This window comes from Podarcis pityusensis (genome assembly GCF_964106645.2).
Source record: "Podarcis pityusensis genome assembly, chromosome: 4".
NCBI lineage: Eukaryota > Metazoa > Chordata > Lepidosauria > Squamata > Lacertidae > Podarcis > Podarcis pityusensis.
This window is the reverse complement of record NC_138027.1, coordinates 39300676-39327013: the sequence shown is the minus strand read 5'-3', so window position 1 is coordinate 39327013 and position 26338 is coordinate 39300676. Positions and strand designations below refer to the sequence as shown.

The following is a 26338-nucleotide window of genomic DNA, read 5'->3' as shown; positions in this document are numbered from 1 at the left end:
AAACCTAAATACTAGGAGCCTTTGTTTAGGGTTTGAATAGTATATCCAATTCCTATGTACACTTTCACATCATTAAGCAAGTGACGGTATATGGGATTTTTCCATATTATGGCTTTAGTTCATATTTGTACTGCTCTTTATAAGGCTCTTGTGTCATTTAATTATTGCTCATATTTCATCTTCACTCCTGTTCCACTTTGATAGAGAATGACCATGCAACAGAGCTTTTATCAGGTCTTGTTATTGATGTTTTAATTTTCTGGGGCAATGGCTGGGGCCACCCAGTCAGATGGGTGGCATATAAATAATTGATGATGATGATGATGATGATGTCAGGTGGTCCTTAGCACTTGACCATGTTCTCAGACTATACAGAGTATATATTGACGTCTTTAAGATGTGACTTTAAAATTATGGAACCTCCAGGTTCTAGAGTGACCAAGCAAAGATGCCCCATCTCGTTCTTTGAAATCACAAATGAGATTGAATAGTGAGCTCAGTTACAGGTTCTTAGCCACATAATTAGAAAGGATAACCTGATCTCAGTTTGTTGGTTCCTCAAGAAGTATTTTCAAAGTTAGGCTGCTTTGCCGCACTTTACTTAATAAATATTTTGTGAGTTGCATTAAAAAACAATTTAATTAAACTATTAAACAAGCAACAAATACAAAAAATGGATAAAATCAATTTCTTTATGACCTATTACAGTTACAGCACAAGCAAATTTTAATTATCATCCTAAGCAGTGCAAACAATTAAGCTGTTTCTCCTATTTGATTTACATTCTAATGGGATCTGTCTTTCTTCCTTTTTCTTTTTAAACACAGGATTATTTCTACCCCCGATATTTAGGTAAGTTTCGTTTTAAAAAGTCCAAATTTATTTACTTATGTAACATTTTTCTTTAAAAGATTTTAGGAGAAAATTGGAAGGTGGTTGCAATGAAATGGTTTGCAGTCAGTGAGACCGCTTAATGTGATTATATTTGCAAAGCATATAAGTACAGTGGTACCTCGCAAGACAAATGCCTCGCAAGACAAAAAACTCGCTAGACGAAAGGTTTTTTTGTTTTTTGAGCTGCTTCGCAAGACGATTTTCCCTATGGGCTTGCTTCGCAAGACGGAAACGTCTTGCAAGTTTGTTTCCTTTTTCTTAACACCGTTAATACAGTTGCGACTTGACTTCGAGGAGCAACTCATAGAATGCGGTGTGGTAGCATTTTTTGAGGTTTTTAAAGACTTTGGTGATTTTTGCAGCTTTTCCAAAACTTTCCCAACACCGTGCTTCGCAAGACGAAAAAAATCGCAAGACGACAAAACTCGCAGAATGAATTAATTTCGTCTTGCGAGGCACCACTGTACTCGTCTGTGTGGGCAGCATCTCCCATTATAGCTGCCCCACTGTGACACTATATGGGATGTTTTTCATTGAGAGCAGGATGCACAGCACAGAACTGTTCTCTGTTAATGCCATATTTTCTTCAATCCAGCAAGGCTAGCATCTCCCTATGAGATCACACACTGCCCTGCATTCTAGCTTCTGTCTGCAATAGCAATTATATGGAGAAAGAAACTGCATCTGAAAGTTTTCTTGGGAGCAATTATGTCATTGAAAGATGACCGACTAAAGAGCTCGCCAAACGGCCTCGGCCCAATATACCTGAAGGAGCGTCTCCACCCCCATTGTTCAGTCCAGACACTGAGGTCCAGCTCCGAGGGCCTTCTGGTGGTTCCCTCACTGCAAGAAGTGAGGTTACAGGGAACCAGGCAGAGGGCCTTCTCGGTAGTGGCACCCGCCCTGTGGAACACCCTCCCACCAGATGTCGAGGAAATAAACAATTATCTGACTTTTAGAAGACATCTGCAAGCAGCCTGGTTTAGGGAAGTTTTTAATGTTTGATATTTTATCATGTTTTTAATATTCTGTTGGGAGCTGCCCAGAATGGCTGAGGAGGCCCGACAGGTGCAATACTCCCACCCACCCACCCATGCTTTCCGCATGCTTTTCCCATGTGGTGGCAATCAGAAGGGAAAGATTCATGAAATGGGACCTACAAGTTGAAATAGTTACCTTGGCAACTTCCTTCCATATGAGTTTCATTGTGGTCATCAGAGTAATCATCTGGCATAAATGGGGACATTTTTGTTGATTCCAAAACACCTTCCCCTGGAAACCTGGCTGACCTCTTTTCTCCCTGCCTTCTGCAGAAAAGTAAAAAAAGCTGCTCTTTCAACAGGCCTTTGCTACTGGCAAAGTTTGATTATCGAGTGACATTCAGGCTGATGGATATTGCTTTTTGTTGGTGTGATTTTAGATGGTTGTACTGTAACCTTAGCTGCCCTGGAGGTCACATTCCTGGGACAGAAGGGCAGGACCACTTATTTTTTGTCCAAATAAATAAAGCAGCAGCTTTGTGGCTGTGTCTCATTCCACAGTAGGCCTAGCAGTGTAGGGATTGATCTAAAGGCATTGAGGGACACATGAAATGGCAGCAAGCCAGGTGTTGCTGTCTTTTGCTGCCTGATTCAATGAACAATTTGAAATAATCTTAGCTGGGACTTTCATGGGAATTGCTCCAAGGTAAATGTGTTTAGGATTGGTGCAATACTAGCCAGTTTTGGGGCTGTAATGGCTGATTACTCTGAGATTTCTCCTTTCCTTCCTTGTACAGCATAAAGCACTCTTTTTATGCTTGAGGAATTGTATTCCTTGTCTACACCCACCTTCTGTACCTGGGAGTGATTTGTCAGCTTTCTGTTGGTGGGTGCACTATAATGTTGTACTGTATTGACATGCTTTTTTAAAAAAGAAAAAATAATAATGGTTTAATTGTATTTAGCACATTTGGTATTTTGTTTTTTGCCAGAATCAGATTGCTATCAGTTGTGAAACCAGGCAGAAATAGTCAGATATGGAGTACCAAAACAATGTTACATAACTTTACCACTAAAGAGCAGCGCTTTTTTCTGGAAATATAGGTGTCAGTGCTTGCCATGAAGTTGTCACAGCAAGTGCCACACTTTTTAACAACAACAAAAAGGTGCTGGTTCTGTGTACCCTGGAGTACCCTCTGGGGAAAAAGCACTGCTAAAGAGTATAACATTATTCAAGCTAGCAAAATATGCTACCCATCACTAGCTCTTATAGATTTCTAGCACTTGAAGGAACTTAGTTTCAACATCTGGGTGGTCTTCATTTTCTTCCAGTTCTATGATCTCTTTTGTAATGAAAAAGAAATGTGCCTCTTCTGATTCTGACAGGACTTCCGTCTGTGCCGCAATTTCTAGGCACAGGTCTGTGATCTGTAGGCATGGCTCCAAGCATTGTTGATTTTTTGTCCTGCCCCTTTCCCCAGGGAAACCCGCTTAGACCCATGCCCACAAATCACAGACTTGTTCCTAGAAATCGCAGCACAAACAGAAGTGCGGGTGAGCCCTGTGCTGCACAAACAGCAAAAGCACATGGTTCTATCATTTCACAATCAGCCTACAGGTGGAGGGTCAAGTTTGTTATTGTTACCTGTGCACATGAAAAGCCAGCATGGAAGGGATAAGGCTACTTCAAACTCTTTTTGTATGTGGGATGCCTTTAAAAAAGCAACCTTCAACTCACCAATAGTCCTCTACAGTCTGAAGCAAGACAATGCCAGAATTCCTTCACTGTGTGATTTAGCTGAATATGGAACACCGTCCTTAAGAATCTTTAGAATAGTGGATTGTGGTTGTAGTGGTTACTGTCTTTCAATATGCAGCTTAATTTTCCTTGAGAGGGACAGCCCTGAAAAGCAGGCCATAAATATAGCAAATAAATAAACATCTAAAATTGCTTGTGCTTTCACAGACTGCCTGGCTTCATTTCGAACGGAAATTTTCACGAGTCCATTACAGACTTCTGGGATTCCAGCTGACCTGAGGTCTTGTGTGAAAGGTAAGCATTTGTGGTTATGTATACCATACCTCCTGAGTCGAGAGGTACATTTATTTTTTCTGTCCCAGCCTTTCTTGTAACTGACACCAGCTGGTCTACCAGAAATACAGATTGCAGATAACACAGTTACTCATGTTGTGTAAACCCAACCCCCCCCTCTGTTTACTCTGCTTCTAGTGCGCTCAGCATTAGTCAGGAACCATATCTATCCTGTATCTATCCTGTCATTTCTTGTGCATTGCTGCCCTTGGACGTGCTTTCCTCAAAACCGTATTCAATCCAAATTGTGAAAAAGAATGACGCAGCTGCGGTTTAAGCCAGTAATGTCTACACAGACTCAGTTTCTCCAGTGCTTTTCCAGCAAGAAGAGAACTTGACCTTTATTCTGAGGCATAGCATAGAACTCTGCAAGTGCTGCTGAGGAAGTCTTCAGCCACACTGGGGTCCTTAAAGGACTGGACTCTCTCATTAATGCTGATGCAGAAAAGTATGGGAAATTTAATGAAGATTATTCAGTATGATGCTGTGCTCTTGACCTGTGTTTCTGCACAAAATGTCTCCTAGGCCTCCTTCCTGTAGTCAGGAAATATCATGATTTTATCACTGTTTTGGCCCCATCTTAGCTCTCCATGCCCTCTGCAATAAGTCTTCTTTGACTGGGTATCTAAGAACTTTGACCACAAAGTCCCAGAGTTTATTTTCATCATGGTGTCGAGGAACTGGGCTGTGGTGTGCATGTGCAGTCTGAGGCATAGTACTCTGAGAGGGACAACATCTCCCTTAACAGGGCTACCACAAATGTTGAGGGCTTGCCCTGTCTCAGCCCTTCCTGAACCCCAATAACAGGTAAATTTCTGCAACATGAATTTGATTCTAGGGGTCTGAAAAATTTGGAGACCATTGCACTAAATTCTTGACTGATTCTAGTGGTTCCTTTCTTTTTATCCTTAAAAGTTCCAACTCCAAACATTGCAGTTCATTCAGTCTGTTTGATCAGGCGCAAACAGCTTTGATAACCATTGTGGCTGGAAAGGCAATATATAGATTATTTCAAATAAATAAACACATCCAAAGTATGGTGTAAGACATGAGTAGGAAGCAATCCCCCAGAAGCAGCTTCTCTCCTTTGCTCCTTCTCATTGTTCTTATCCCAACATTTTCGAGGTGTTTGGAAAGAGATCCCAAGCGAAGCATACATTCTAATCCTTAAGCATCTGTCTCTGTCTTTTGTCCTTGAGAACAGATAAGGGCAAAAAGGAATCCTTGATCATTATCACACGTGCAGTCAGAGATGGAGCGTGGCTCCCAGACTGCTGTGCCAGCATGCCTGCAGTCACAAATTAAAGTGTGTTCTTATTCATCCCTTGTTTCTCTCTCTCTCTTACTCTCATTAGAGGCTCTTGGGGGGTGGCAGGGAAGTGTGAGCAAATTATCTTGCTGAATAGTCTCTAGTGAGGAGCGTCGCTGTACTTGATGTTAATTTTATTCCTCATATGTGCTTGTGCCATAAGACGGTTGTCACAGATTACCCACTGGAGAAGCTCTGACGGTATTACAAGCAGCAACAACAAAAAATGTTGTAACTGCGACTTCATATCCTGGCAATCCAGTCCCGAAAATTCTGTAGCATCTCAAGCTAATATGACAGGCATTCCCAAACTCAGCCCTCCAGATGTTTTGGGACTACAATTCCCATCATCCCTGACCACTGGTCCTGTTAGCTAGGGATGATGGGAGTTGTAGTCCCAGAACATCTGGAGGGCTGAGTTTGGGGATGCCTGCACTATGAGATGCACCGGGCTTGCAGTAGCAGTGATGTGCCAGGAGTATCAGAGCCCCATGCCCTGCAGCAAGCACTTTGTGTCTCAGCATTGCCACAAGTCTTAGCATTGCCACATGAGAATTTTCGAAGTGGTTGGTTGATGCGCCTGAAATCATAACACTTGATCTCACGGTTCGGTGAATCCCAAGGCTTAGGGACACTGTGGTTGCCTCCAGACTGTCAGTATTTTTACGGGAGAGATTCAGGTGCATACCAGGTATTGTTTGTGCAATTAAAATGGATTAAAGTGTTCTGTTACCCTGGCGCAATAAATCCACTTTAAAAGAAAATACTTTTGCAGTTAGGAAAGTGACAGGGAAATGCATTGGAAATTGCGGGATGGACAAATTATTAATGGGTGAATGTATTAAAAAATGTTACCACGTTTATTGGCAGCAACAGCTTTCTAATGTGTTCTCTGTTACATTTATACGCGTCACAGTTCCTTCCTCCTTCCCCTCCACTTTCTGGTTTTCTGCTTTTCCTCTTCTCTTTTCCACCTGGTCTTTGACACCAATCTCAGGAAGAAGCTTTTACAGGCTGTGTAAGCATAACTGGATTAAAACACAGATAGGTCATTCGGTTTCTCATTTTAGATCAAAACTGGCTTGGGGGGAAATGCGTAAAAACTCAGTGGGTGCTATCCTGGGAACTGTAGCTTCTTAAGGATGCTGGGAATTGTAGCTCTATGAGGAGGGAACTCCAATTCTCAGGATTCTTTGGGGAAAGTCACATGATTTAAATGTACAGTACATTGGTTAAATGTTTGATGTAGATCTGCCCATTCTGTTCTAGCACACACGCTGATGCTGAATGAAGTTCTCAAATTCATCGTTCTGCAATCTGGTGTCTTAACTTTTGTTTGTTCTTGTATTCTTTCATATACTGGTCACAAAGGAAGAAAGACCTACTATTTGTATTGTGTTGTATTTTTAATTTTTCAAAAAAGAATTCAGCCTTCCTTTCAACCTGAAGGTTCCCAGGGCAGCACACATTTATATACATTGATACAATGCTCTTAACATTAACAATATATTATTTTTATTTATTAGCTTTATATTCTGCCTTTCCTCTCAAAGGAGGAAGGATCGGAAGAAACAAAACTAACAAAATGAGATCCAGCAGGAGATTATGTCTTATATCAACTGTTTCTATAGGGCTGGAGAAAAAAAAGGTCTCTGGATCTAATTCCTAAAGGCCACATATGTAAGGGGCAACCATAACTCTTGAGGAATTTCCACTCACTTCATCAGAAATAGGAAGCTTACTGTTATTCAGACTGGTGAAAGAAGTTGGAAATAAAACCTATGTCAGACGGGCATCCATTAGCTGTACCCAAAGACCCCGCAAGGAATAAAATACATTTTTCAGGGCTGAATTGGCTTTGTCAATTATTGTTCTTGTAGATAAAGTTTTTCCATTCTTAGAGAAAAGATGAACTATCAAGATTAAGAAAAGGTGGATCATAAGACTGACACTTTTTCTGCTTTGTCTACCTGCCTTTGCAGTAATATCAGACCAGTGTATTCCACTGCCATGCAATGAAGAAGGTTATAAGGAATGCAGAGATGGGCAAGCCAAGTTCACCTGTGTCTGTAAACCTGGATGGCAAGGAGAGAAATGTGAAGAGGGTATGTAATCGTAGGTTTTTTTTCTCTCCCTACGGTGGAAAATAGAGCTGGCTCACTTTTAAATATATCTTTCCATATCAAACAAGCACTATTTATGCAAGCAATTTCTTAGTGAAGGTTTTGTTTTGTTTCCCCCTAGATATCAATGAATGTGAAGACCTAACAAACAGAAATGGAGGGTGTAGTCAAACTTGTATTAATTTTCCTGGAAGCTACCGTTGTTATTGTGAAGATGGTTATTATATACATCCAAATAAACTGGACTGTGAGGGTAAGGAAGAAGCCAAACATAGAAATGTCAGCAGCACATAAAACAAAAAGACAATCTTATTCTGTAACAGGATTTATACTTATTGATTGCAGTGCTAAGGTCCATACGGGCAAGTTTCAACATGTTTGTCTTATATCTTAAATGGAACTGTGTGTATTAGCAACCTTGGCCTCAGGAGTAGCAAAGCCTTAGAGTTTTGGCACATACCTGTAAATCCACTGGTCTTCTTTGAAAATGTAGTCTATTAACAGATGGGATTGGGTCAAACAAGGGGCAGAGGGAAGGCTACACTAATGCCTGGTGTGACCCATGTGTTCACAATTTGCCATCTGTCTAGCTTGCTGCTGAACCATCCACCCCATGCAGGGCCCTGGATTGCAATCGTACTGCTTAATTAAAAGGAAATGGGGGAGCATGTACTTCCAGTATCAAAAATAGCTGCTTAGCCTGATCGCATGGAGCCTTGCCACATGAATAAGCACATGCAAGGAAAATATAGTGCACTGTGAGAAAATATGAAAAATAAGATAATTATCTCTGGAAAACTGCCCATTCTTATGGCTATCAACTTTTTTGAAAATAGTAAAATGTCTAGATTCTGTGAGTTTATGGTTTATGCCAGTGATGGCCAAACTTGGCCCTCCAGCTGTTTTGGGACTACAATTCCCATCATCCCTGACCACTGGTGCTGTTAGCTGTAGATGATGGGCGTTGTAGTCCCAAAACAGCTGGAGGGCCAAGTTTGGCCATGATTGGTTTATGCTGTTCACATTTTGCATATTTCACCATTTCCTATTGTCTCTTTAGATCCCTTCTACCCTTGGGGCAAGTGGCAAGAAACAATAGCCAATAGCAGCAGAAATCAATCCATTCCTTTTTTTGTGGGAAATTTATAATAGCATTTTGCATTTACAGACATGAATGAATGCATGTTGGACCCAAAGATTTGTGGGACAGCACAATGCAAGAATACTCCTGGGAAGTATGAGTGTGAATGTCCGGCAGGTTATGCTTATAACTCAACTACAAAGAAGTGTGAAGGTAGAACTTTTGTTTTTAAATGATGTTTTAGCTTACCTTTCTTGACTTATTCATCATTATTTTCTGCAGATTTTCCACATTCTATTTAGTTTGTGTGTGTGTGGTTTGTTTTATAGATTTCATGGTTTTTTTGGTAATGCATAGGCAGTTTAGATTACTTTTCACACAGATTGCAAATGTCACAATATTGGGACTATGCCACCTAAATTAGCCCTCTTGAGTTTCTACCATCTTGTTTCTAAAACATAAAGGAAGCTGAAAGAAGGGAATCTTCTTTAAAGAAAACACCACATCCATCAATATATACAACATACGCCTACTTCAAGCAAAGAAGTCAAATAAATATGTGGAATACAGAAAAATATCTCTATGTACCATCTACGTGTGAAGTAGTGAGCCCTATACTATTGCCTTCCTTCCTTCAGGGCTAACCCTACCATTCGACAGAGTGATGCAGAGGCCAGTGGGGCAGAAAGTAGCAGTAAGATGTAGGACAGAGCTGTGTGTCCTAGCCACCCAAGGTTCCATCAGCTGAAGGGGTTGGGAATAAAACAATAAAAACATTTTAAAGCAGCAACGTTGGCCTGCTCTGCACCCTCTAAACTAGCCTACTGTCCAAAATTGCAGTGTCCTATAGTCAGTGCTGAAGTAAGATTCACCTCCCAGTCTGGTTAGCTTCTGTCCCTATGTAATATTTTACCATGTGGTTAGTGATGTCCGTTTCCACTGTTGAGTTATTTGCATCTCATCCTTCCTTAGGGTGAGATGCCATATTTTTTGCTTCCTAATAGCTCTGGTGTCAGTTAGGTTCAGTTGCTCCTACGTTTTCAGTACCAAAGGTTTTAAAGATCCTTTATGCTATTTTCCCCCCACATTATTTTAAATCACCTAAAAGACTTATCTTGAAAGGCTACGTAGAAATGCCAGAAAGAAAGAAACAAGCAAATTTGAACTCAGTGGGACATGAGGATTGAACTATAAGAGCTCCACCTGAGCTTCAAAGCTGAGTAGGTGTTTGGACATGCCTTTTCTGTATCCAGACCCAAGACCAGTAGCCATCACACCACACGGATTGCCATGCAAACTTCCTTCCAAAGTTCTCGGAACATTTTACTAATTTGGTTTGGTGAAAGCAGTTACATACTTCATGTGGCAGATGTGACCTTCTTGAGTACACCAAGTATTACACTGGAGTCTGCTGCAATGGCCACTCAGAGGCTAGATATTTCCAATCGTGGCACCATGCTGAATGCTTAAAGCTGTGGCCCACAGGCTACACCTGCCTCTCCCCCAAAAGCTCCTTTGTGGTACCATCATGCCAAAGGGTTTTCTGTGACATCCCAAAATTTTGTCAACTTTTATTTTAAAAAGAAGACTCTTTTGTATTGTCCACTCCCGCAGGTCCCCTGCTATGATTCTGTGATGTCAAAAGGAACTCCCTATTTCCCCATTTATAAAATACAAATTGGCCACACCCATTTTGACTCTGCCCCCCCCCCATGTTGCTGATGGGTGAGTGCCTTACTTAGCTTGAAAAGGCTTAACCAGCCACTTTTAAAGCTATTGGTACGACATCCACACATTGTAAAGTTCTACTGCAGAAAGACTGGTGTAATGCTCATGTATTCACAGAACTGGCACCTGCTGTGTAAAGGGTAAAACCACCCTTAGTCAATGAATTTATTATCTAAGTAAATGAGACCTTCCTAGTTAAATTTTAAGTATCTTCCATTCTGTCAGTTAAACTATATTTTACCATGTTTATGTGACCCAAAATGAGGCAGAAATATTGCAAACAGCAATATTTTTCTGCAGCTGTGGAAGGGTTATAGCTACTTTGCAGTTTAGAATACACTGGAAATTTTTAGCTTTCTGAGTCAGACAATGCACATAAATGCTTAGGCTGCTGCAAAACCAAGCTCTGCAACTTAAATTTTATACATCTCAGGGCATGATAAGTCTTTATCATGCAAGCGTGATATTTTAGGAACAGGATTTGCAAGATTTCCTGGGCTTGATCCCAGTGGGATCTTCTCAGGCAGTGGGAGTCTTGTTTACTCTCAGAGAAGGCAAGTTACTAATGCTGTCTTTCACACAGCCTTGCACTTCTAAATTATTTATTGTGCTTAGCCAACAAAGCAGAGAACGTAGTCAGCTTCGCTCAGTCAGGACAAAATGTGTTTTGCCCTGGTCAGCCCACATTTCTTTTCTGAATGAATGCTTCCCAAGCCCCCTGGGCTTTGCAATTTGGCACGCACACTCATCTCCCACTGCAATTGTACCAAGCTGATTTTTGCTTTACAAAGGTAGCATGCATGTATGCGGTGCATAGTGTTTGAGCATATAATAGGGACCATTTTGAGATGCTACATTTTTTTAAAATAGCAATATATCATATCATGGTTAAGGCAGCTTGGTCTGAGCTTGCTCGCACAATTTACACTCCGATTATTATTGTTGTTGCTTTTTAGCTTTGCAGCTCATTTCTGTGAATATTTTTCTCCAACAGTTAGTCATGGTTATGCAGTTCACAGCCACCATAGACATTTTCTAGGCGCTTACATTGTCTCCCGAGACAGACGGATGCCAACAAGAACATATTTGTATGAGTGGATTGTGGTTGGTTGGGGAAACTGCTTTTGAGTTGCTGTGATTGAGAAAGACAGCCACATAAACTGGAAGCCTAGAGCTAGAAGCAATAGTGGCTGTTTCCCATTAAGGGTGGTAGGGCAGAAGGCAAGGTGGCCAAAGCTAGGTGGAGCCAGAACCAACGATCGGCAGAGCCAACTAATTCTGCTTTTATTCCCCATCCTCCTCCCTGCTGATTCTTACAAGGGCAAAACCACGACTAGAAGAAGGAAGCAGACAGTCAGTGCCAACTCCCTAGAATAAGAAGGCAGGCAGGTGATGGCTGGCTGAGGGCAGACTGAGGTTAGTGGGGGAGTGCTTCATTCATCTTAATGGACCGCCTCCACTAGTTGAAAGGGACTCTAGAAGTCATTGAAGTCCAAACCTTTGCTCAGTGCAGGATTTTCAATGCAGGATGCAACTGCAGCATCCCTGACAGATTGCAACTCAGCCTCTGCTGAAGTACCTCCAGCAAAGGACCGCCCGAGGCAGCTTGTTCCACTGTCAGGCAGCTCTTACCATTAAGAAGTTTCTCCTGATGCTTAGCCGAAATCTGCTTCCTTGCAATTTCCACCCATTCATTCTCATTCTGCCATCTAAAGGGACAAGTCTGCTGCATGTTCTGCATGGCAGCCCTTTGGGTGTTTGAAGACACTCTTATGTCTCTTCTTAACCTTCTCTTTTCTCAGCTAAACATGGACTAAGGGAGTTAGATTTGCCTATCGTCCTTTGCACATAATGTGAAATTTCATGCATGCTGCTCCTTAAGATGCATGAAAATATACGTGCAGTAGGCTGGCAAAACTTGTAACAAAGTTTGATGAAGTTGGTGGTGGTAGTCTAGGATTACAAAACTGGAGTGTGGGTGAAGTATCTGCTAAGCTACAATACCTAACCAGTGGGCTGCATTTGGGTTTGTTGTCTACAGACCATTCAGTTTCACAGTAGATGAATGCCAAATTCATTTTGGGAAAAAGGCATGGGAACCATGGAGCCATTACCTGGAACTTGCATGCCATGTAACTTAACAGTAGATGTGTTGAGCAATCCCAACACTGCCTGAGCTTCATGCCACTTAAATGTCAGTTTGCTTCCCAGGAGGTTGGGCTCGTGATAAGTGCAAATGTCAAGCTGCCTTTTCCCATTTCACTGCAGATGTGGACGAATGTGCTGAAAATGCCTGTTCCCAAATGTGTGTCAATACTCCTGGAAGCTACACCTGCTATTGTGATGGCAAGAAGGGCTTCAAGCTTTCTAAGGACATGAAAACTTGTGAGGTGAAGTATCCCCTCCTTACTTTCCTTGGAAAGTAATATTCATCCCCAATGAGGCTGACAAAAACCACACATGCACCAGCCACTTGTCCAAAATGGTCCAGAATATGGCAGGGGAATGTAAACTGGGTCCACATAAAGCTGGTCCTCGCTCCCTACCTCAGTTGCTTCCAGTTTGTTTCCAGACCCAATTCAAAGGGCTGGTTTTGACCTATAAAACCCTGTATGGCTTGGAACCCCAATACCTAAAGGAACATCTCATCTCATACATCCCTACCTGTGCCCTGAGGTCATTGATGGAGACCCTTCATTGAGTGTATCCATAAAATTAAATTTGCAGGGGTTTTCTAGCACATCAGAAACTTCTAAACCCTGTTTGACCGGAGACAACGAAAGGGGAAAACAATTAATAATGGCATGTCCATATCATAACACTTTCAATAGTCCTGCAAATGACTGTCTCTTTCTCTGTTCTCCAAAATAAAAAAATTCCTTCCAGTAGTACCTTAGAGACCAACTAAGTTTGTTATTGGCATGAGATTTCGTGTGCTTGCACACTTCTTCAGATAGTTCTCCAAAGTAAGTGTTTAATAATAGGTTCAAAGCCTGTGTTTGTACTATCCATCACTAGTATAGTTGTTTTATAACGTTAACATGTGGCTCCACTTTTTCAAAAATAATTTAATTCTCTCGCAGCAAGCTAAAAATTCGTAAGAGGTGTAGTAAGTGGGCAAAGCAGTTTAACATGCACTCTTCTTGCTGAGGAAACCATGAGGCTGTGCATGATTTCAATGAAAACATTCCTCTATGAATAGCTTCCTTTATACTTCTTTGGCAAGGCTGGGCATGTTGAAATGTATTCAGACAGCTACCACTTAAAACAAGCTTTGACGCAGTTCAATGTAGTGGGGCTTATATAGTTCACAGATCAAAGGTTGCTATTGTGCTTGAACATACTTAAGAGAACCTAGTGAGTGGTAGTTAACTGTGATTTAATGATTAGGCAACCTGGGGTGTGATTCCATTCCCTGAAGATAATGGAACTGGCAAGCAGGCCATTTATCTTCCGAGTAAATATTGCCCTAGAAGATTTCAGCTTCACAGGTTTATTTTTTAATACTAGGCAGAATAAACAGAAGTCTTTGTTAATCTGGGCAGGATTATTAACAGTCTTCCCTTTAGTGGGTGGAAACTGTTTCCAAATCTAATGTGTGGGAAATTCAGTACCAGGAACCAGTTAAATTAAATATCATTCCAGTATAATCAATATTATTGCTTATGTGTAAAACCTTCTCACTGCATGGTGACTGCAAGAGCCAACGTACATGGAGATAGTTGGGGAGGAGGTAGTTGCTTGAATTCATCCTATTGATTAGGAATAAATTACAAAAACTGGCTCAGAACAGAAATGTGGACTCACTTGATCAAACCATAATGTAACATTTCGTTTTCTGTTATGTCTAGGTTGTACAGAATTGTCTTGCCCTGAATCTTGAAAAGTATTATGAATTGCTTTATCTGGCAGAGCAATTTTCAGGGATCCCTGTTTTGTATTTAAGGTTCAGATTGCCAGAAGTTACAAGGTAAGTGTATATCAGTATGAATGCACATTTAAGTAGATAGCGGTATGAATGCACATTTAGTCCTATTATTATCAGTTTCTATTGAGTAGTAGCGTGCCGCTCTCCTATCAGTACCATTTATTAATTGTATTGTCATTCTGTTACAAAGTTCTTAAAGTACAGATCCAGTTCCTTTATCATCATTCTCCCCCTTCCTAACAACCCAGATTTTCTGCAGAATTTGACTTCCGGACTTACGATAATGAGGGTGTTATACTGTATGCCGAATCCCACGACAACACAGAATGGTTTTTGCTTGCACTGCGTGATGGAAAGATTGAAATTCAATTCAAGAATGAACTGGCAGCCAAAGTAACAAGCGGTGGCAAAGCCATTAACGATGGTTTGTGGCACATGGTAAGCCCCCTCCCCCATGAGTTAGGAAACTGAACATTGAATTGCTTATAAAAGAAGACGCTACTTTTAAAGCCCCTTGATGAATATGCAATACTAGCTTCAGATTGTCATTTTCACAAAATACTTTCATGTCCCCAGAATACTTCCATGTCTTCATAATAAAAGAACCCTCCGTTGGAGGTCTGACTCTAAGATTTGATACAGTTCCTATTCTTCATTCAGACAAGAGGAGCTCACACTGGCATTTTCTAAAGAATGGCAGGAAAAGCTGGAAAATTCACTTCTAGCAGATCCTGTCCTTTGCGAGCACATGCACTTGTGTGGATATTGTTTCATGCTCCCAACACTTCTGTATATGGATGTATGCACATACTATCAGTGTGCACACACCCTGGGTGCTGGACATAGGTTTTTTGTGTTTCTTTTAACCAAACTGAGCTCTTTTTCCTTGTGCCAGTCAAAGCAGAATGCTGTCTGAATACAGATCCCCTTTGTTGGTTTGGGACGACTTCTCTCAACATTCACAAGTATATCTCTTTCTTTTACCTTTAGATCTCCGTGGAAGAACTAGAGCACAGCATCAGTGTAAAAATAGCAAAAGAAGCAGTTATGAGCATCAATAGCCCAAGAAATCTTTTTAAGCCCTCCAATGGCTTTCTGGAGACAAAGGTGTATATTGCAGGACTACCTCGCAAAGTGGACAACACTCTCATTAAACCGGTAATTGTTTTCAGTGCTAATGTCACACATCAGGTGTTGCGTTATCTCCTTTATTGTAATTAGAGTTAATGCATCCCCCCCCCCTTTTTAAAAACATCATCATGGACAATATTTCCTGAGATCTTTTATGAAGCTTTGTACCACTGCATTTCAGTGGCCAGTGAGAGATTATCCTTTCAGGTAGATTTGTAAATTTCATTATTTAGTTTTATTCTTAGAACACACATCCACTTTGTAGATTAATCTTCAAGTCTGGTCTTCCTCGTTCCAAGTAATTCCAGACCCCAGATAAAAAGAAAACAAAAAAGGAAACAAATTAGTTTGAAAGCCATTCAAGTTGGGGAAACTCTGAACAGAAATAAGTATTCAAGGATGCATGCAACTAATTGTATCTACTGCTGCAGATTCATGTAACTTCAGTAAAAAGGGAAGCCATCCTGGAATGGAGGAAAAAGTGGTTCAGCTCATTGAGGGTTGTAATGGAGAGGACTAGAATAGGGCTATTAAGCTTGGAAACACCAGATTTGCAACAGCCTCATTTGTGCTAGCAGTTTTGTGCTAGATTTATTTATTTAGAAGATTTGTATCCTGCCATTTGGGCACATTATAGCAGTTTACTATATATATGTATCATAATAAATATATGCTGCTGCAAGAAAAAGGAAACAAAGTGCAGGTTACCAGAGCAACAGTAAACTAATTGTAGCAGCAGGATGCAACTTAGAAACATCCAAAAATCCAGTGAAATTCAAGTGTTTTGACTTAAAGATTGAAAGAGAAGGAGCTTGCTGAGTTTTCCAAGGAAGGACATTCCATAGTAGTAGTAGCAGTAATTTTATTATTTATACCCTGCCCATCTGGCTGGGTTTCCCCAGCCATTCCATATCCTTGAAACCACTCCTGCAAAGGCCCTGAAACAAGGGGCAGATAAAAGAAGCAGCTTTAAGTTTCAAGCATCATAGAATTGTAGAGGGTTATCTAGTCCAAGCACCCACAATGCAGGAATCCTGCCCTGGGTGGGCTCAACCCCTGACCTTCTGATTAACATCCAGATGCACTGACCCCCTGTACTCTTGCGGCAACAGTGATAAAAAGGAAAGGAATTTAAAGGGTTCTTAGACTCCTGTGCAGCATTTGCATACAAGCAAACTATGGCCACAATGGAAGTTGTCCTGGTGTGGGAACACGGCACAAAAAGAAACCAGCACACAGGTTAAAAACCTTGTAAGTGTGAACACTGGCCCTATGGAACATTTAAATTGAGGGTTCTTTTTATCTAGCTTGATGGGCATATAATTAAAGTTTCTTTCTGAGAACCAGTCAGCCCACAGAAAGCTGTCTCCATACTGCAAGCTCTTATTTTACGAGGGTTACATAGAAATTGGCTTGTCCAAAAATTAGAATTCAGGTCCTTTTGTTCATTGCTCTTGTATAGCTTGCTGTCCAGTTGACTAAAAATAAAAATAAAAATAAAAATAAAATCCACCTCTTTGAAGAAAGAGCAGAAAGCAAAACTGAGCTGCACCACACAGGTACTGACAGTTCCTTAGCTAGATAAAACCTCACTGTGTGATCTAAAAAAACCCTTTTGTATCTTACTTCAGAGATGGACAAAAAACTCTTGATCCCAAGCAGATTTTTATTTCTTTCCTGAACTGTGATGGGGGTGGAAGCAACCCTCCTTGAATAACACTGCACATGCTCATTGCAATTGCTGTGTCAGGGTGACTATGCATTTTCAGAATAAGAGAAGAAGAACCGTGAATCTATCTTGTCTCACCTATAATTCTTTTCTTCTGCTGACGTGCAAACCTTGTGACATTTATCAATTCTTGTAGAGGGTGGAAACTATAGTATACATTATTGGATTTATGGCAAGTTAGGAACATAATTCATTTTGCAGCTAAGTACATGATCTGGGAAATCCTGGGTACTGATGTAAAGTCTGTGGGAATTCTGTGGGAAATAGAGAGCCTGTGTTCTCCATTTTTGTGGTAGGTGGTGAAATATTTGGGCAAATTGGAAAAAATGCTTACTTTCCTATTAAACCTCAATGTACTAATTTAGCAACATATAATATACCATTTAAAAGGGACGCGGGTGGTGCTGTGCGTTAAACCACAGAGCCTAGGACTTGCTGATCAGAAGGTCGGCAGTTCGAATCCTCGTGACGGGGTGAGCTCCCATTGCTCGGTCCCAGCTCCTGCCAACCTAGCAGTTTGAAAGCACGCCAAAGTGCAAGTAGATAAATAGGTACCGCTCCAGCGAGAAGGTAAACCGTGTTTCCGTGTGCTGCTCTGGTTCGCCAGAAGCGGCTTAGTCATGCTGGCCACATGACCCAGAAGCTATACACCAGCTTCCTCTGCCAATAAAACGAGATGAGCGCCGCAACCCCAGAGTTGGCCACGACTGGACCTAATGGTCAGGGGTCCCTTTACCTTTACCTTTAATATACCATTTATAATTTTGTTAGCATATAAAATTATACTATTTGGCATATTTATAAAACTTACTAATTAATTTTTTTCCAAAAAAGAAAGAAAGAAAAAGGTGTCTAGATGACATTTGGTAACATGTAGTATGGGGTATGTTTTTGGACCATTGTGGATTGCCACAAACAATGCTGCAACTTCTTCTTCAGATTAACCCACGCCTGGATGGGTGTATCCGTGCCTGGAACTTATTGAATCAGGGAAATTCTGGTGTAAAAGACATCATTCAACAGAAAGAAAGCAAACACTGTTTAGTAAGCGTTGGGAAAGGATCTTACTATCCTGGCACTGGAGTAGCAAAGTTTCATATTAACTACAGTAAGTAATTCTCACACTTTCTCTGAAAATATTTTTCACCTGGGGTAGTTACTATATTTGGGACACAGGTGGCACTGTGGGCTAAACCACAGAGCCTCTTGGGCTTACCGATCAGAAGGTCGGTGGTTCGAATCCCCGCAACAGAGTGAGCTCCCATTGCTCAGTCCCAGCTCCTGTCAACCTAGCAGTTCGAAAGCACGTCAAAGTGCAAGTAGATAAATAGGTACTACTCCGGCGGGAAGGTAAACGGCATTTCCATGCCCTGCTCTGGTTTCGGTGTTCCATTGCGCCAGAAGTGGCTTAGTCATGCTGGCCACATGACCTGGGAAAAATGTCTGTGGACAAACGCCGGCTCCCTTGGCCTGTAAAGTGAGATGAGCGCTGCAACCCCAGAGTCGTCTGTGACTGGACTTCACTGTCAGGGGTCCTTTACCTTTACCTTTTAGTTACTATATTTAAGGAACAGCACACAGAGAGGGGAGGGCATTATCTTTCACTTTGCCCTCAGTGCAATCAGTGGAACTATAAAAACGTTCTCCATCTAACCATGTGGGTGGTAGGCTTGATGTGGTACCAGAATTCCCAAAGTAGGAGGCAGTGTCCTCTGTTTAGTTTGAGTTATTTCCCAGGCCTCAGCTCTGCTTCTGTGTATGGCAGATGAAATGTCAGAGCACATTTTTAGTACAGGCCTCCTGCCCCATTTCATTCCTAGGGAGATATATAGTGGCTCCTACCCTACCATCTTTCAAGACACCTTTTCATTTCAAAATATTTAAGAAGCAGCATTCTGATTTTTATATATATATAGTTGCTTTTGTTTCAGTATAATATTTCAAGATTTTAATTTTACTGTGGAATGGTTTTGATGCACACTTGGGAGGGTTTTGCCCTGAGAAGTGGGACGTAATTTTTTGAAACATATATAGGTAAACACTTGTAGACCAGACCATCAAGGGAGGCAAAAGGAAGTAGGCAGTCCTTCAGATTTATACGGCCTAAATTGTTGTCAGGATGTGATTCTAACTAGATTATCGGGTGAAAAGCTTCTTGTGATGTGCTGTAGATCAGCAGATACCTATTTTCTGTGAACATTGCAATCATACAGTTTGACCAATAACCAAGAATCATACAGTTTGACCAATAACCAAGTCAGGGCAACTGGCACACTCTGATCCTGTTCTTTATCAGGGCTTCCTGGGAGGCTTATAACCATCAAAAGGGGGATCTCTGAGGAAATTACATACTGGTCATTAAACAAAAAAGTTCAGGAAGGACAAAACCCCAGTGTTAAATATTTGGTTAGAGAGTCAAGTTTTCCAAGCAAACTAGAAAGCAATTCTTTTGTGGCTTGCTAAATTGACAATTTTCTCTTGCTTTATTTGTTTGAAATAAAACAGACAGCAGCCTGAACAACGCCGAAGATTGGTTAATAAATGTGACCCTGGCCATCCGGCCATCCACAGGCACTGGAGTCCTGCTTGCCTTGGTTTCTGGTGAAACAGTGCCTCTTGCTTTGTCCATAGTTGACTCCAACTCCAAGGGCACACAGGTAGTTCTTCATGCATGGTGGGCAGAGCTGGCCAGATTCTTTCTTTTGCTGAGTGAGGGGGGGGGGGATAATTTGTTGAGGGAAAGTGTGGATACTATTTTAGCCCTCAACCTTCCCATGGCATCTGATCTGACTGAAATTCGGTATCCTCCTCCATTCCGCACTCCACAGAGGCTTAAAGCAAGGTGAAGACTCAAGGGACAGTTCTAATGTTAGGACTTGTAAATGACTAGGCTGTTTTTGGAATTGTGAATGGAGCTTTTCCACTGAGAGTGGTGAACTCTGAGGGGCAGCTTTACTTTCTCAGCTGCACCACTCCAGAATGCCCTTGGGAGATAGCATGCTTGAAAGTTTGCTGTGGGAAATCTCTCCTTGACCTGCTAGCTTACTATGTGCAGAATTTTTACGACCTGATTCTTTAAAGCAAACTCTTCTCTGGATGATAGTACAGTTAGTACAGTCCTGCAAAAGTGCTTTACTTTTGATTAAAATGCCTCATTTTAATATTTTAATGTTTTGATATTTTAATGTTGTATTTTAATCTTGTTTTTAAGTTGTATTCATTCAACTTGTTTTTATTATTGCTTGTTAGCCGCCCTGAGCCCGGCCTTGGCTGGGAAGGGCGGGGTATAAATAAAAATTATTATTATTAACATTATCAGAAATAATGATGCTGAAGTTCTTTGAAAACGTTGTTAAAGTTGGTTCCTCATGTGCTACAGTATGAAAATAAAACATGTAACAATTAAAGGTAGTAGACCAGAGATTCCCTTGGCGTTGAAGTACAGCTTTGTCACCTTGTGAGGTCTCCCCAGGCTGGGCTGCAGTCGCAACCATTACTGGAGACAGTTGCCTCCAGCAGCTCATCTCTTTATGTTGCCAGTTGGGAGAATGGAGAAGGCTGCCTCTCTTTTTCCCCCAGTCTCTCTTTTTTCGGTGGGAGGGATTCAAGCACACACTGTAAATTTAGGTTTGCGCAGTTAAAGCGCTCTCTCGCCCTGGTGCATCAAATACACTTTAAAACAGCAACAGCTGAGACTTTGCAATTGGGGAAGTTATCACTGAAGGCACTGAAAAATATAGGATGAATGAATGATTAGCGGGAAAATGTGTAACCAGCACACTTGCAAATCAGAAGGAGTGCTCACTGTTATCCATCCCGCAGACATATCACAACAAATGCTCAGTAAAGACTGGAACCTTGTCTAGCCACTATGTAAGCTTTGTACAAGTAAATTAGGCTGAATGCTCAATAAACAGGTTTTCTAGGGAAGCCCCTGGTGTGAGCCATCAGCCTTGCCATAAAGGTGTACTGGGGTATAATGACTCTCAGTTCCCTATGATGAAAGAGTACTAATGGGTGCCTCCCTGGTTAGAGGATCTTGTGATTAGCCTGGCCATTCTGTTAATAAACTGCCAGGGGCCTTCCCATAGACACCTGGATGGCTACAGTGAGAGCAGGATGCTCGACTAGATAGGCTTTTAGTGTGATCCAGCAGGGCTCCTCTTTTGCTTTTGTTTAGCTCCTGCTGGCTCTCAGGTGGATTTGCCTGCTTTAATGGCGCGTCACAATATTTTCAGTATATTTTCAGCTGGGGGTTATATTCCACTAAAGTACATGTCCCCTTGTTGTTTATTACCATGGTTTTGCTGTCAGGATGCATTGATTGAATATTTATGAATTGTGCATTGTTTGGTAAGTGGTGTTTTTTTCCTCTTGGGTATTTTATTTATAGGGTATTAGAGCATGTGTTGATTTGTTGTAACTTTTTTCATGTTTGTCTGTGGATTTTTAATATCTCTGTATTTGTTTTACTGTTCTGCTGTCAACTGCTTCGAGTTTCCTTGTGGATAGAAAAAAAGAAATAAAGAAATTCAGTTAACAAGGCCATTTTTTGCTTCTGGTCCATAGGCTATCATTGTATCAGTTGAGAATGTCATTGTGGCCCAGTTGGAGTCAAAGCGATTGTGTACCTCAGGAAGAACGCTGCTGAGACTCAGAGTGACTAGACAGCAGCTTGAACTTACAACTGATTCACACACTCTGCTTGCCTCCTTGGAACAGGAGCTCTCTGCCCTTGATCAAGCGATGAATGGCTCTGTCGATACCTACTTAGGTGGCATTCCTGGTAAGTGTTGTTCCCTTTAATTAATTTAGTTGATTAGAATAATCAAGTTATGCTTTAATACTTTTTTGTTTCAATTTTATTTGTCCTTTTGTTTCTTTTAAAACACTGTTGCATAGTTTCTAGTGAAACCTGGTTTTGCAATAGTGGTTAAAACTGCATTAGTTTGGCACTAATAGAAGAGGACTTTCTCTCACATAGTCTATTTTTGGACATGACCCTAGGGGACCTATTTTCCCTCCTTCCCTGCCCACTCCTTTATGTTTCCCCCCTCTGTAATCTTATGAAGCTGTTACAGCATACTTTAAGTGTCCTCTGCTGGCTAGTCTGAGGAATTACATATGTAATGCAACTAAGCTAGTGTATTTTGCAACCTATTATTTCTATATTAATAATTTGGAGATGTGTGAAGGAAAACCTTTTTATGAGAGGCCATCCAAAATGCTACCTGCTATTATGATTTGGTGAACTTCCTTGTGTGTGTAAAAATGCTGTGTGTAAAAATCAACCTGGAAATTGTGAATAACTGAAATTCACTGAGGTAACATTCATAAACAATGTTACCTAGCTGGTGCAAGTAAGCTTTGAGTTTAGATTAGCTATGGGTGGAATCAGCTTCAGCACATTGTATGGAAGTTTCATACTCTTTGCTATCCAGTGGTCAGTAGTCGCCGTTTTGGGTGTTTCATTTGAGAAAGGGGAGATCAGCTGAGAAAAATAATGCTGATGATCTAAACCTTGGCAATAGAAGTAATGGGAAAAGAGCAAATTAGAATCACATGGAACCACCATGTGCTTCATAGTGCTCAAGGACCATGAAAAGAATTAGCACACACAAAGAAATAATCCAGGTACATAAATCAACACAACAGAAAGTCAAAGGGCACATCACCTATAGTCACATGTTTGTCAATGGGAAATTTTCTGGGAAAATCCCAATCTTCTACCATCAATTGCCACCTGAAGGAGGTTTCCCTCATGGTTTGAGTCATGTGGCTACAGTTTAACCATGAGATGTTTTAAGAAAAGAGATTGGGAATGGCTGGATAAAGAGGAGCTTTTTCAATAAGATTAACTCCCCACCCCATTAGCCTCCAGCTTGAAGTTCATGTGGCAAAATGAGGCTTAACAACAAAACCCATAACAAGAACAAAACAAAAAAATGTGATGAACAAACTATGAATGGGTACCTACAGACTGTTGCTGTTTTGCAGAAAGGATTGGAGCCCAATGTCAGGAGTATGCAGAGCATTTTCAATAGCTGAAATGTTTGTCTTCCGTGTTATTTTGTTTGTTTAATCTCTGTGTGTGACATTCCTCACTCTTGTTTGATTTCTACATTTGTTTGAATATGTGTGTGTGTCTATATGTGTAATACGAGATACACAACTGAATACATCTTTTAGCATTTATACATGTCAAAAAATAAAAAGAAGCATGGATCAATATTTAAATAAAGAGTGCTGATTTTTTTTAATGCAGATGTTCCACTTGAGGCAACCCCTGTAACAGTGTTTTATAATGGCTGCATGGAGGTGAAGATCAATGATAAACAGCTGGATCTGGATGAAGCCATCTCCAAAAAGAATGACATTAGATCGCATTCATGCCCATTGCTTATGGATGAGATGCTGAGTGTTGCTGCCACTGATCTCCCATCTGTTCATTAATCTCTCATGAGAAAATCCAGATTGTTTTGCACAACATGAATAAGGACAGAAATTGAACTGTAAAGGTTCTCCTTTTCTAATAATGTGTTTTGAGAACAAAAGAATTGCATCCTTTTCCAAAATAAAGGGACTATACCAAGATTAATATTTCATCAAAATAGTTTCAGTTATAACATTTCAAGAGTTTTTAGTTGAATTGTTTGCTGTTCAACAATTATACCATTCATATTTTATACCTTGGAGAATAAATCCAGAAACATCTATCTGCACTCAGTTTAATGTTTTGGTTCTAATATATTGTATTGTGGCTGCAAATAATCACACTGAATAAACTGAACCAAGACGTTTCATTTTTTCCTAAAGAATAATATTGCACATAGATCCTACGAAAAGAGTGTTACAGGTCTACAGAGGTAGAGCAAATCAAGTATATATGAAGATCCTGTCTCAAAGGTCCCAGGTAAATAATAGTGACACAAGTATTTAGAAGAAAATTACAAATGAGAGCACCCCAACGCATTTTTACTATTTTTAAGCGATTATATTAAATGGGTCCAACCTCTTTCTCAGAGCAGATCTATTAGCAGCAGCAGCCAGGCTAAAACTTCTACTATCAAAAAGTTGCCATAATAGAGTAACCTGACATTCCATTTATAAAACATTCTGAGCCAGGAAGATCTCATTGTACTATATATTTCAAGTTATGATATTCATAGAGGAAGATATGATGAAAGTAATATATCTGACTTACTGGACAGGTTGAAAGTCTGTATGGATATTAAAGTATGTTGTCCATTCACCATGAGGGATCCCAGCTTTGCATTCTAGGAAGAATGCTATATATGTTTTATTAGCGAGCAGCGTGATGGCCTCCTATGCATCCCATTTAGATTTCTTCATAGCATAACACCTCTGTTGCTGAAAGAGTATGCTCCTCCCATTTCTAAGTGGAAAACATGCATAAGACTTGAAACCTGCACTATATTTTTAGCCATGGCTAGAACATAGCTCAGAAACATTATATGCTGCTTAAGGAACTTTGGATGCCAATAGGATTAAAATACAATAATTTTACAAATTTGATCCTTGACACACTTAAGTAGGTCCAATGAAATCAACCAGGGGGATGTGTTTAGAATCATGATTCCAGTGCATCAGAACTTCATGACTTGGCACCTTAATTCCAAATGGAAACCTGCAGTTTCAAATAGAAGTCAATTATATGTCTGGGGTAATGACCCTCCAGCCCATTTTGGCCTGCAAGGCTATATCCTCCAAATCACATCCATATGCGACATCAGATGTGGGGCAGGTAGATATGTGGCTGGATTGGCTCAGCAACCAAGTTCACACAGTCTATCCATCCAGGAAGAATGGTTGAATTCACTATTCATCATTTGATCTGGCAAGGTGGGGAAGTTCAGCCTATTGGATTTGCTGCGCAACTGAGATCCCCAATCCCTGCCGAACCATGCCTAGGATCATGGCTTAGATCTGAGCCCAAACCTTATTTTTGATACCTGATCCTACCCTACACATATTTAAAGATATACCTCCCCACTGTTGCTAGCAGGAATGACTTTCGAGTGAGTATGCTTAGGATCGCAGTCTCAAGAGCCTAGAGCTTACAGTAAGTGTTAACGGAACTTATTTTTGCATAATTGAGGTTGTAATTCAGAAGAACCAAGTAAAAGCTTTTCAACCTAACTCAAGTAATAGTACCAGCAGTGCTTTTATTGGGGGGGGGGTGGGGGGTATTCAGGGGTATGCATACCCCTAAACATTTTGTGAATCTAAATTTGGCCTCATTGAGGGGCAGGATTTCAGTGTGAGTAGGAAAATGAGATTACCCCTGAACATTTTTTATTTTATTTTATTTTATTTAGAAAAAAAGCACTGAGTATGAGTAATATGGTAGAGGGCTGGTATCAGCACCTGACATCCTTGGACAGAGCCCAGCATAAGAAATGCGTGAAGACGCCCAGTTTCTGTTGCTTGCTTCCTTTCGAGAGCTTTACACACTCAACTGTTCTTGATGAATTGGTTTTCATTGTTTATGGCTGGTGTTTTTATTGCCTTTTATGATTTGCATTGAAATTGTGTGACTGTTATATGCAAAGTGGCTTTGAGGTCACCTTTGGCAGACAGTGATATAGAAAGGCTCTAAATAAATGTATTAAAAATGATTTGGCAGGCTGAATTCCTGGGTGCAGCGACACCAGATAGTCAGATAGTTTCTTTACACCTACCTGTTTGGGTTTTCTGGCACGCTGCCACAGTTCACAGCATTGGAACCAAACTCAACATATTGGTCTTGTTCAACACAACAGCAAGCCAAACTACAGCTTAGCAAGCCTGCATGAACATGCAAGCTCCCTTTTGGTCCAGCAGCATGCTGAGCTAAAGCAAGAGCAAACCTTGGTTACAGCTTGTGGCTAGTGAGAACAAAGTTTAGTCACAAGAGTGGGTTCAGACAAGTTGCTATGCCAAACCTTGGTTTACTGTGTTCTGCAAGTCATGTGCAGATTGCAAGTTTGTGTCATGGACAGAGGCTTTTTTTTTTTTTTTTTTGGTATAGTTTTGTTTGTAAATGACATCTTTCTAAGAAAACTAAATGTAAGTAGTAGTTAAATGCAAACAGATAAACAATATGACCAAACAAACATTTCCCCTATTTTTTAAAATGCCAGTCTTTTTAATAGTAGCAGTCATAGAGTGTAGTGGACAGTAATTATTTTTCTGAATGAGATCTGTTTGAGCAAATATATTGCTACAGAAGTTTGCAAAACCAATTAATTGATTTCTATTTTGTTTTTCAGTATGGATATTGTAATATAAATTACAGAGGTGGGTTTTTCACCAAAGTGTAAATGCTGCTTTATTTTAACAA

The 26338-nt window shown here is 40.6% G+C and overlaps 1 protein-coding gene across 1 annotated transcript in view; it reads left to right on the top strand.

Moving 5' to 3' along the window:
- Window positions 1-26097, top strand: part of PROS1 (protein S) — a 34349-nt gene extending 8252 nt beyond the window's left edge. Inside the window, exons 3-15 of the mRNA XM_081002701.1 lie at window positions 828-852; window positions 3841-3927; window positions 7258-7380; window positions 7520-7651; window positions 8567-8692; window positions 12476-12597; window positions 14059-14177; window positions 14384-14573; window positions 15126-15293; window positions 17935-18103; window positions 19501-19652; window positions 21565-21781; window positions 23261-26097. Of these exons, the coding sequence (XP_080858827.1) occupies window positions 828-852; window positions 3841-3927; window positions 7258-7380; window positions 7520-7651; window positions 8567-8692; window positions 12476-12597; window positions 14059-14177; window positions 14384-14573; window positions 15126-15293; window positions 17935-18103; window positions 19501-19652; window positions 21565-21781; window positions 23261-23448 (1818 nt within the window). The 3' untranslated portion in view covers window positions 23449-26097. The remainder of the gene's footprint in view (window positions 1-827; window positions 853-3840; window positions 3928-7257; window positions 7381-7519; window positions 7652-8566; window positions 8693-12475; window positions 12598-14058; window positions 14178-14383; window positions 14574-15125; window positions 15294-17934; window positions 18104-19500; window positions 19653-21564; window positions 21782-23260) is intronic.
- Window positions 26098-26338: the final 241 nt, after the last annotated feature.